The sequence below is a fragment of the Callorhinchus milii genome, unplaced genomic scaffold (assembly GCF_018977255.1).
Source record: "Callorhinchus milii isolate IMCB2004 unplaced genomic scaffold, IMCB_Cmil_1.0 Scaffold4, whole genome shotgun sequence".
Taxonomy (NCBI): Eukaryota; Metazoa; Chordata; class Chondrichthyes; order Chimaeriformes; family Callorhinchidae; genus Callorhinchus; species Callorhinchus milii.
In genome coordinates this window covers 39,432,784-39,444,075 of record NW_024704745.1, presented here as the reverse complement: position 1 = coordinate 39,444,075, position 11,292 = coordinate 39,432,784, and the positions used below count along the sequence as shown (strand labels likewise).

Genomic DNA, 11,292 nt, shown 5'->3' with positions numbered 1-11,292 from the left:
TTTCCTAAAAGCATGTGAATTCTCATTTATATTTGATTTCTGCAGATATGAATCTTAGCAGTGGATCAGGTGCAAGAACCTTAACTGTTCTCCCACCTTTCTTTACCTGGTGCTTTGAGGCCAATTGTAGTAATTTACTGTTACCATCACCCCTCCCCCACTTCCCCGAATCACAGATCAGCTAAATTTGCATTGACTGGGGATCCACTTTTAAACACTGAAAAAAAAACATTTTCTTTGCATTTTTACACTTGGCTCTTTCCTCCCGGATTCAGGATACTTTTGTGTTCCAGTCCCACGCATACTACCAGTAACATGCTCACTGTTGGCATAAGCACTGACAATGACTCTAGGTCACATTGGTGCAAAGTCCTCATTCTTCATCCATTGCTCACCTGTGCTTGAAACAGTGACCCTCTTTTTACAAATTTTCTTCCACTTCAGTGAAACATTAACTGTTGGGCTCTGCAGCTTCATAATGCAACAAAATGTGCCATGAACAACACTCGCCTCCATGCCAAACCCCTCTGCTCAATTTATTGTTGAAGATGCATTATACTAACATTTAGTCAAGACTAGCTTTGTTAAATCAAGGCTTGTGAATTAAAAAAAGTATAACGCTGCAATGCTCACAGGTAATAAATGGGTAATAATAACAGGTAATAATAACTGCTGGTTATTTTACACAAGACTATGCCTGATCAGCGCCTCAGGACGTCCTCATAGGGAAAGGTGCTATACAAATGTAATTTGTTGTTGTTGTTGCATTGATGGTCCTGATATATTCAAACAGTGACATCTTGTTAATTTAGCCTATGGAGCTCAGAAGCTCAGAATTAACTTTCTCTAGTTTCGAGGGCTGGGGGCTATTTTTGTTTGATATGCGGTGTTTAGTGTTCACTACACGAGAAATATTACTAATTCCCTTTACAAAGGTAAAAACTACAAATCAAAACAAATGTAAACGACTCCATTTGAATCACTTCGGCATATTAGCTAGAAAACAAGAAACTTATTATGTTATTCCATTTTGGTGGTGATGTAAGAGGATGCATCTTGAGCACCAGAGAGATTCGAGGAATTTAGAATCATAGAAATTTACAGCACAGATTACCATTCTGCCCATTGTCTGTGGTTGTTCTTTGAAAAAAATCTTTTTCAGTCGCATGTATTTGCCTTTTTCTCCATATATCTACAAGTGAATCTGCCTGGAGAACACACAAGTGAGAAATAGAGAAATAAAGAAAATAGAATGTCAGCATTGTGAGTGGAGATTTTTATTGTACGGCACCACTGGTTGATATAATACTGGTTATATTCTGGTTGATCCTGTATGGTTAAGTTATATTCCATGTTATTATTGGATATTAAGAGCAGAATACTGCAAAGTATTTCCAGTTTTTAATGAAACTTAATGCAAAATATTTTGTTAATAGTGTCAACAAATTATTTAATGATAGTCCAGTCAATTTAGTGGATATGTTAAGACCCCTTACACATTAAAAATAATCAGGATCCTTTTATTCTTTTAGGATATGGCATGGCACTGAGCTACATACCATGAAAGTCTCATGTTTCACTCCTGGCCTGTGCTATGTTTCCTGATTCAGAGCCAGATTTGCAGGAAGGTGATACAACTGCTCTCTGTTCCTTCGCTAAGCACTCTGTGCTCCCGATCACTATCCAATGGGTCTACTGGAAGTGTGTGCATGGATGCCAGATGATGTCAGAACTAGATTTGGTGGTTATGTCCTGGGCCAATAGAAAGTGCGGAAATGTTTGCCCCGAATTGCGGGAAGATTTACAAATTTGCGGGGAATTCCGGGGGCTTGGCATGTTTTGCAGAAAATTGTGGGGAGTTGTTTAGCGCTATTGAGGTACATTTTACTGCCAATCTACATTTTTTCACTTTATTGATCAAAACTAAACATAAGGAAATACCACATATTAGATTGTTGCAAAAAAATATTAATAACCTCTTTAACATAAACTGGGTGGCCCTTTTTTTTGGAGGGGGTGGGGGGGGGGGGGGGGGAGTGGGAGAGAGACCAGTGAGGCTACAGGAGCTCACCACATCCTGCCTCTCAGGGCCAGCACCGCACAGACCCAGAGAGAGATACAGATAGAAAGAGAGACACATTCTCAGAGATAGACACACACACACTCATAGACACAAGGGATATACACACACAGAGACAGAGGAGAAACATACATACACATTCACAGAGACACGCATAAACAGACACACAAACAGGAGAGACACACTCACAAACACATAGAGATAGACACACACACACATCGAGAGAAATATACTCACAAATACTCACAAAAGACATAGACAGAGGCACACCCAGACATTCACATAGAGGCACTTACAGAGACATAGAGACACAGACACTCACCAACACATAGAGAGACACACACAGACACTCACAAACACATGGAGACACAGAGACACATACACACATTCATAAACACGGAGACACCACATGCACTCACAAACACATAGAGACACAGACAATCACAAAGCGGGGCCTCCGAGTGAAGTTCATTTGCCGCTTGCACCACACCCCACATGCGCGTCCGGAACTGCTCCACCCGCAGTGACGTCAGGTAACCAGCAAGCGGCCCGTGGGACAGAAACTTCATTTAAAATGGGTGTGTAGCAGAGGGGGGTTTATAGCAGATTCCATGGGAAAGTGCGGCTACACTTTTCTGTTGGCCCAGGTTATGTCTTACTGACACTCAGTAAGCTTTCTCGCTGCTATTGCCACCACTTTGTACCTTCACAAGAGAGCAGTTTAAATCTGAAAGGTGGAAAGTTATTTATTCTGGTGGGTGCAAAGTGAATTTTAAGCTTCACGTTTTGGTTTGTGTCAGATAATTTTCATTACCACAAATTCCTGGTATTATGCTAAACTGTATCATTGCCCAGTCTCACATAATAATAATCCTTACATTTGATATAGCGCTTTTTACATCTTCTAGACGTTTCAAAGAGCTTTACAGAAAGTACCATAAAGTGAATTGACTGTATATTGGTGGGAAAAACCCGGCAGCCAATTGGCACAGCAGTGTCGCACAAACAGTCATGGATTGAAGTGACCAAATTATTATTTATTTTTCTTGAGGGATTATTACCAGGCATGTAGAGTAAGGAAACTTGCCCAAGGTTTCGCTCTGCAAGGAATCGAACCCAGGTTTCTCGCTTGCAAGGGGAGTGCTCTATCCACTGAGCCACAGGACTCATCCTCACTACAAGATAGTCATTAAAGGGCAACTAAATGCACACATAGTGGTCCAACATTGGATGAATGATTCAGGCCCAGTAGTATTATTGCACATGTAACTAAATAAACATATAATGAAGGTGGAAATGTGTTAAGACATATCCATTAATTAAATAACTTATAACACCTTTTTGCATGTGGTTATCCTAAGTGACCTTACATTTGGATACTGAGAGACTATGCTGTGCATTGCTCGAATGGCTCCCTGGACAGAGGATTTATTTAAATACTAAGTGACACCATCTTCCTCTTTTACCACAGGAGCAAAGAGCAGAACAGAAAAGACAAAGTAGTACACGGTTTGATTTCAAAACGTTAATATATTTTCTATTTTATAGTGAACATACGCATCCTATTTGTCACCCTTGTTTTCAGCAACTACGATGTTCCAATTTTTTTTAAAAAGGGTGAATTTTGTAAGATGCCTTTTAAAATAAATATTTTATAAAATAATAAACCTTCAAATAAATATTCTTTACACTAAACAATATGTTGAAAAATTAGAAAATAAAGACTGAATTTATGGTAACTGTACAATATACATGATGTCAGGGGGTATCAGACATGTAATGGTAAATTTTATAAGGAGAAATATAGCCTAAACATATTGATCAACTTGATTCACATTTGTCTGAATGTACAACATATTAGTATGATATTTTGTAAATCTGCCATTAATCTGGCACCATTTTCACAGTCTTAATATTATTGTATATACAAAAATATAACAAATTAACTCTGGCAGCAAAAAAAGAGCAATTTGCTAATTTACATACTTTGCAAGAACTATTCACATACAATACAGAATGACCAGGAGTGTTGACGAGTTACCTGTAGCTTATGCGGTTTCAAAAACAATGGGCATTGTGTATCCTGTTTTGATCTCCCTGATCAGATGTTTTCCATCCTCTTGCATACCAGTTAATAGAGGCGGAGAAAACAGGATCAACAGCAACATCACTGCAAACCACAACTCTGGATAACTGCAGCGCTAATGTTATACACAACAAAAAGAGATAGGGGCACTCATGCTCGTCAACAAGAAGACAAGACCAAGCCCAACGGGAGATACCTTTTTAAATTGATTTTTTTTAAAAAAGACACACAAGACCATCTTAATGATTGTTGATTCATTAATTTACATCAATTAAGGTGGTCTGATGAAAGGCATCCTGCATTGTACTCAGTGCTAGTATTGTAAATGCGTTTCTCCTCCTCATACTACAAGTGTACAGAATAGAAGTGTCAAGCAACAGCATTTAAAGAGTAATTCCCTTCTCCTCAGCTAGGAGGGCTTCTCAAGGTTCCGAGGAGGTAAGCTGGGAACCTTGCAGCAAACTGTGTTTGAATTTTTGCACTGGCACCCAGGACGGTTAATCCTATCATAGCACTGCTGGCACAATTTAAGGCATCCCTTGGCAGGCAGGTAACACCACAGGCATGGCAGAATGAGGGACATGAGGCCCATGGCTGACCACCGGGCACAGCAGTGTGACTGGCTGCAGGAGCACGGATTATCTGTGCAGTTGTCCTCATCGTCATAGTTTGAGCAGTGGTAAAAGACGCCTTTCACAAAGCAAACGCAGGTCCCATATTCCACTGCATTCTGCGCTGAACAGAGGCACCGCTTGTCGCAGAGCCAGCAGGAAGGTAGAGTCCTTGGATAAGTGCATTCCTCGCACTTGCACTTTCCACAGTCTTCACATCGGTAGATGTGCTTTCCCAACTCTTCTTTCTCCAGAGGTTTCAGTTTGTCGGATTTAAATTCCGATTTAGGCTGTACCCTGATTATTCGATCCGAAAGATGGCTGGATGGTGAGGATGAAGGTCCCAGAAGCCTCTGGTCAGAGGCAGTACTGCTTGTACTTGTCCTTGTGCTACTCCGAGAGCCGGCACTTACAGTGCTAGTTGACCGAGTCAAAGGCAGCCTGAAAGAAGAATGCGTGTGATGATGATGATGGTGGTGCTGACTACGGTGGTTAAACCGCTGGTGCTCTTGGTCATTACTTAATCCAGACATCCTCTCATTTTTGTGCTGGGAAAGTGGTCGGTACACAGACTTATTCCCGGGCCTTGGAGCAACAGTAGGTCCCTCTGTGTATTCATTAGTGGCTCTTATAATTCGGATCTGATCGAGCGACAACACTTGAACCTGCTGTGGCTGTACATCCCTGGGGTCAGGTTCCACGTGTTGCCTTCCACTGTCACGCAGCAACTGTAGCAGGGCTGGAGAACCGCTGCCATTTTGAGTTCGCGTATCCATCTGTACACTGAAGAGTGATCACTCCAGTAGGCTTAGAACACATCTGAAATCCTGTAAAACACAACAAAAAAGAAAACAATTCAGCTTGAGTTGTACATAGTAAACATGCTATAGTTTCCTCTTAATTTACAAGCTATCTTTAAATAATAAGCTAGGAATTTTCACCCTTTTGTGCAATACAAGTAAACGCATAAGGCTGGACGTGTTCTGACATTTGTATATTTTGCCTTCAGCAACTTCAGCAATGTTTATGATTCGTTCACGCCCCCCAGCCCCCCTCCCTTGAACAAGCACTGTTGATTTCCTGGAACTAAGCTGTTTATACATTTTTGACAATCAGACTGAAGGCAGAGAAAAGGCAAACGGAATAGGCTTTCAATCTGTAAGTCTACAAATGTCAAGCTAAAAGTTTTGATTGGTCAGTTCAATAAAGATATATATTATGTGCCCAAATATAACCTGGCACAATTAAAACTATAAACTTTGCAAGTCTTGTACATTTGTCCCGAAGCAACATTCCCACAATTGGATATAGAGGTGCTGACAGAAAACATATTAATGGGAGTATTCTCAATCTGAAGGTCTGCCATAGGAGAGCAGCTTGGCCTTCAACTCTGAAAGGAACATTTAATTTGACCATATCATTAGTCATGCTTCATATAAACCCCGTGTGCAGGGTTTGGTACTCTAGCAGAGCTAATTAGAAACATAACTGAACAGCAGCAACTTGACAGTATCACACAAACACAAGATGAATCATGATAGATAGTTCCAACAAAGTATAAACTGCAGTTTGGAGAAGTTTCAACATGAGGAAGACGTCTTTAATGCAAAGACAATGCATTTTACAGTGGGGCAGAGAGTGGTCGAGGTGGTCATATCCAATTACTTCCTGATATTGATAGGATACATCTATGTTCCTTCAGGTGAGCTTTTGTGACTACTGTAGTAATTTAATCAAATCACCAAATCTCCCACTATCTTCTCTGCAGAACAGCCAGAATGCTTGAAATGCTAAGATCTGACCTCACAAATGTTCACTGGCCACTACCCTTTGCCTCACTACTGACTTCAGCAATGCCCCTGCAGGCCTCTCCCCTACGTTATTTTGTGGGAAGTGGGTCTATGTAGCATCTGTAGAAAGGCGCTGCTGCCCTTTGGGTGTTGTTGGCTACTGCAGGTATGCACACCGACCTACCTACCTTCCTACCTACCTAGTCACTAGCAACGGCAAGGTGAAGGACAACAGTATGGCAAAAGCACGGCAGCATTCAGGGGGAAATGAAAAGAAACGTTTCATTTAACCGTTAATCATTAAGTGAATCAAAGACCAAATGCAAAGGAAATTACGCCTTCCGAGGTAAATATTATTGTTTTCAAAAGCAGCACCTCTCGCCGCTTCTTTTGCAGCAATAAATCCAGTGTTTTTCTTGGTTTCAATGCACAATACACTAATATTGTACGTTAAATGGTTCACAATTCACTGTTCGATTTTGTCCAAAAAAAAGTTCTGGCTGAGTTCTTTCGCCACTCAAAAACTTAATGCATAAAAGCAAAGTAAGATTTGAACCCTAAAAGGGCTGGAGACTAAAACACGTTAGGGAGAGAATAGTGAAAAAAAAGTAAATTTAAAAAGTAAATAAAAACAGCAACACAACGGTCAAATGACCTAAAGAACTAATACACGACTAAACAATGCTGTTGATCATGTTAATGAGAGTCTCACAAATACAAGGGGGATGAACGACTGAAATATCTGGCCACCTACTGCACACAGTGTGTAAAATTTGCACACAGATCACGTTGGTCTTCAGAGAATTTCCTATTACAAATTACCCAAACAACTCCAGAAATGCCACTGGGGTGAATTTTCAGTGTCTCTGGTGAGAAGATATTCCAGAGCCTTGGTTTTCTCAATCATTCCTTGTGTTAAAAGAGGAGAACAACCAAAGACTTGATACTTAACTTGGGGACCATTGGAAAACTAACCCCCCACTCCCCTCCCCTCCCCTCCTCTCCCCAACACATCCTCAGCAAACTCAACTCTCTCGTCTTCTTCATCAAATCTGCCGTCAAAGGCAAACTGAGTGCAATGTGTATATTGTCGGTGAGGTTTTTAAATACACCGTGAAAGAGGATCGTGACAACTTCCACATGTCACCAGCAGAGAGAGAGGGAGAGGCTGGGGATGGGATCAGGATCCACCTCTGGTCTCCAACCCATCTCCAACTTCACTTCTGATCTGGGAGGAAGTTCTGCAAACCTCAAACACTGTGAGTGAGTGACTGTGTGTGTGTGTGAGTGAGTGAGTGAGTGAGGACCTGCCCTGCCTTCCCCTCTTCCAAATAAATATCCCAAACACGTGGAAAGTTAACACAGACCCACTCCTTTGGCAAACATGCAGCCGGTGAAGGGGAGGGAGGAGGGGGTGCGAGTTGCCAGCCCCAAACCCCACCATGGAAACTTTTAAGAGAAACTTTTTAAGTGTTCTTCTCTCTTTCTAAGTTTACCAGCAAACCAGGAGGGGAGGAGAGGGTGATCCTCACTCCCTCCCTCCCTCCCTCTCTCCCTCTCTCCCTCCTGAGAATCCCCACAGCACCGCACTTCACACAACTGCTTCCCAAACCAGATTTATTTCGCACTGCCTTCGTTTTTCACGCGAACTGAACGTGAAACCCGTTCCAAACACGAGAGCGATCGCGTTTGATCTCTCAATCAAAACGCCATTGCGAATTCGTGCAACGCAATAAATTAACAAATCAATCAATGCAAATAAATAAATACAAATATGCAGACTGGTCTGGATACCAATCGGATCCGGTCGGGAATTCCCGATTGTTTTTTCAACAAAAAAAAACATGCAGTGCTTTTTGGTGGATGTTAATGTGCAACTCACTTGTTAATTTCACAAACTGTTTATTGCCCTGTGATCTCCCTCTCCCTCTCTGACTGATTAACTAACTCGTTGCAACAGCAGAATCTGCCAAGTCTTTAAAAACCTGCTCTGGTGGCAAGTGTGCCTCCTGTCCCCGGCTGAAATATAACCTTGTAAAGAAAAAAACGCCACTGCAATGTTTTGAAACTTAACAAAACCCCTCAACCACCACCACCACTTCCCAACACAGCCCCCACCCCCCACCCCACCGCCCCGGCTCTCCTGCCCCTGAGACCATCCAGTCCCAATGACGCGGAACTGGGGATGGGGAGCAGGAGCTGGGGGTGGGGAGCAGGGGATGGGGGGCTGGGGATGGGGGGCTGGGGCTGGGGATGGGGAGCAGGAGCTGGGGGTGGGGAGCAGGAGCTGGGGGTGGGGAGCTGGAGCTGGGGATGGGGAGCAGGAGCTGGGGATGGGGAGCAGGGGATGGGGATGGGGAGCAGGAGCTGGGGATGGGGAGCAGGAGCTGGGGTGGGGAGCAGGAGCTGGGGGTGGGGAGCTGGGGGTGGGGAGCTGGGGTGGGGAGCTGGGGATGGGGAGCTGGGGATGGGGGGGAGCTGGGGTGGGGAGCTGGGGATGGGGAGCTGGGGATGGGGAGCTGGGGATGGGGAGCTGGGGATGGGGATGGGGAGCTGGGGATGGGGAGCAAGAGCTGAGGATGGGGAGCAGGAGGTGGGGATGGGGAGCAGGAGCTGGGGGTGGGGAGCAGGAGCTGGGGTGGGGATGGGGAGCAGGAGCTGGGGGTGGGGATGGGGAGCAGGAGCTGGGGTGGGGAGGGGGGGGGGGGGGGGGGGGAGCAGGAGCTGGGGGTGGGGATGGGGAGCAGGAGCTGGGGGTGGGGATGGGGAGCAGGAGCTGGGGGTGGGGATGGGGAGCAGGAGCTGGGGGTGGGGATGGGGAGCAGGAGCTGGGGGTGGGGATGGGGAGCAGGAGCTGGGGGGGGGGGGGGGGTGGGGATGGGGAGCAGGAGCTGGGGGTGGGGATGGGGAGCAGGAGCTGGGGGTGGGGATGGGGAGCAGGAGCTGGGGGTGGGGATGGGGAGCAGGAGCTGGGGGTGGGGATGGGGAGCAGGAGCTGGGGTGGGGATGGGGAGCAGGAGCTGGGGGGTGGGGATGGGGAGCAGGAGCTGGGGGTGGGGATGGGGAGCAGGAGCTGGGGGTGGGGATGGGGAGCAGGAGCTGGGGGTGGGGATGGGGAGCAGGAGCTGGGGGTGGGGATGGGGAGCAGGAGCTGGGGGTGGGGATGGGGAGCAGGAGCTGGGGGTGGGGATGGGGAGCAGGAGCTGGGGGTGGGGATGGGGAGCAGGAGCTGGGGTGGGGATGGGGAGCAGGAGCTGGGGGTGGGGATGGGGAGCAGGAGCTGGGGGTGGGGATGGGGAGCAGGAGCTGGGGGTGGGGATGGGGAGCAGGAGCTGGGGGTGGGGATGGGGAGCAGGAGCTGGGGGTGGGGATGGGGAGCAGGAGCTGGGGGTGGGGATGGGGAGCAGGAGGTGGGGATGGGGAGCAGGAGCTGGGACTGGACTCCGCACAAACCCATCCCCAGCTGATGGGATGTTAACGTTTTACAGTCTTGGAGAGAGCCGCTCTGCAAACTCACACGGTTCCTGACACTCGGGTCCGTGTTGAGGACGAGGCGCTGAAGTTTCCGACGAGATTGGCATCGGGGCTCTCGGGGCGAAGAAAACCCTCTGCAGATCTCAGCCGGTGTGTGCCGAGCATCCGCAGCAGTGCCTGGTTTTTGATCGCCTCTCCTCTCCTCTCCCGTTTGCAGGTTAGAGAGTTTCTCAGAGTTGGTGGGGGGTTGGGGGGGGGTTGGGGGTTGGTGGGGGGTTGGTGGGGGGTTGGGGGGGGTTGGGGGTTGGTGGGGGTTGGTGGGGGGTTGGTGGGGGGTTGGTGGGGGGGTTGGGGGTTGGTGGGGGGTTGGGGGGGGGTTGGTGGGGGGTTGGTGGGGGTTGGGGGGTTGGTGGGGGGTTGGGGGGGGGGTTGGGGGTTGGTGGGGGGTTGGGGGTTGGTGGGGGGTTGGGGGGGGGTGGGGGGTTGGGGGGTTGGGGGGGGGGTTGGGGGGTTGGTGGGGGGTTGGGGGGGGGTTGGGGGGTGTTGCTCACCGTGGGTCGCGCTGCTCCACCGACCCCTCTCCCCCCTCTCTCTCTCTCTCTCTCTCTCGGGGATCAAAGACCAACGCTCCGGATAGTAAAACACGTCGATCCAAACTCCAGCGAAGGTCAGTCCAGTTCAGTTCAGTTCAGTTCAGTACAGTCCCGGGCACTCACTCCGCAAAACCATCCGGTGGGAGAGACCTGTCCGATCGCCGCTCACCCCGACCCCCGACCCCCGGACCCCCCGAGACAGTCTCACAACTGCGACGATTCTTTGCAAAAAAAAAATAAAATCCCCCTTTTTTTTTCTGAATGAAACCGACGGATACAGACACGAGGAGCGGAGTCTCTCTCCCTCTCTCCTTCCCTCTCTCACACACACTCTCTCGCTCTCTCTCTCGCTCTACTCTTGGGAGGGGAGTGGGGAGTGGGGAGAGGGTGTGGGGGGGGGTGGGTGGGGGGTTGGGGGGGGGAGGGAGAAAATTGTCAATTGTTGCAACTTTTCAGAAGGAAACCGAGGCTTTAATTTCATTCACAAACTAAAGCTCCTTCAGTGGCTCTGTGCAGCGCTGTGGCTCCGCCGGGGACCCCCTTCGATCCTTTCCAGCAGACGGGAAGTTTTGCGATCGATGTTGTGTGTTGTGTTGTGTGTGTGTGTGTGTCAGAGAGAGAGAGAGAGAGAGAGAGCAGCAGATTTGCCTGAGAGCTG

General features: G+C 47.4%; 1 protein-coding gene across 2 annotated transcripts; it reads right to left on the bottom strand.

The window, feature by feature from the left end:
• Positions 1–3,590: 3,590 nt before the first annotated feature.
• spry2 (sprouty RTK signaling antagonist 2) lies at positions 3,591–10,972 on the bottom strand. Of its 2 annotated transcripts, none has more exons than XM_042334597.1 (2): positions 10,593–10,972; positions 3,591–5,604 (listed from the first exon to the last, which is right to left on the bottom strand). In XM_042334597.1, exon 2 carries the CDS (start codon positions 5,551–5,553, stop codon positions 4,576–4,578), a length of 978 nt encoding a protein of 325 aa, XP_042190531.1. In that variant the 5' UTR covers positions 5,554–5,604; positions 10,593–10,972; the 3' UTR covers positions 3,591–4,575. The 2 variants fall into 2 exon arrangements, with proteins under 2 accessions (XP_042190531.1, XP_042190532.1); XM_042334598.1 differs by lacking the exon at positions 10,593–10,972 and adding an exon at positions 10,085–10,284.
• Between the last annotated feature and the right edge of the window lie 320 nt (positions 10,973–11,292).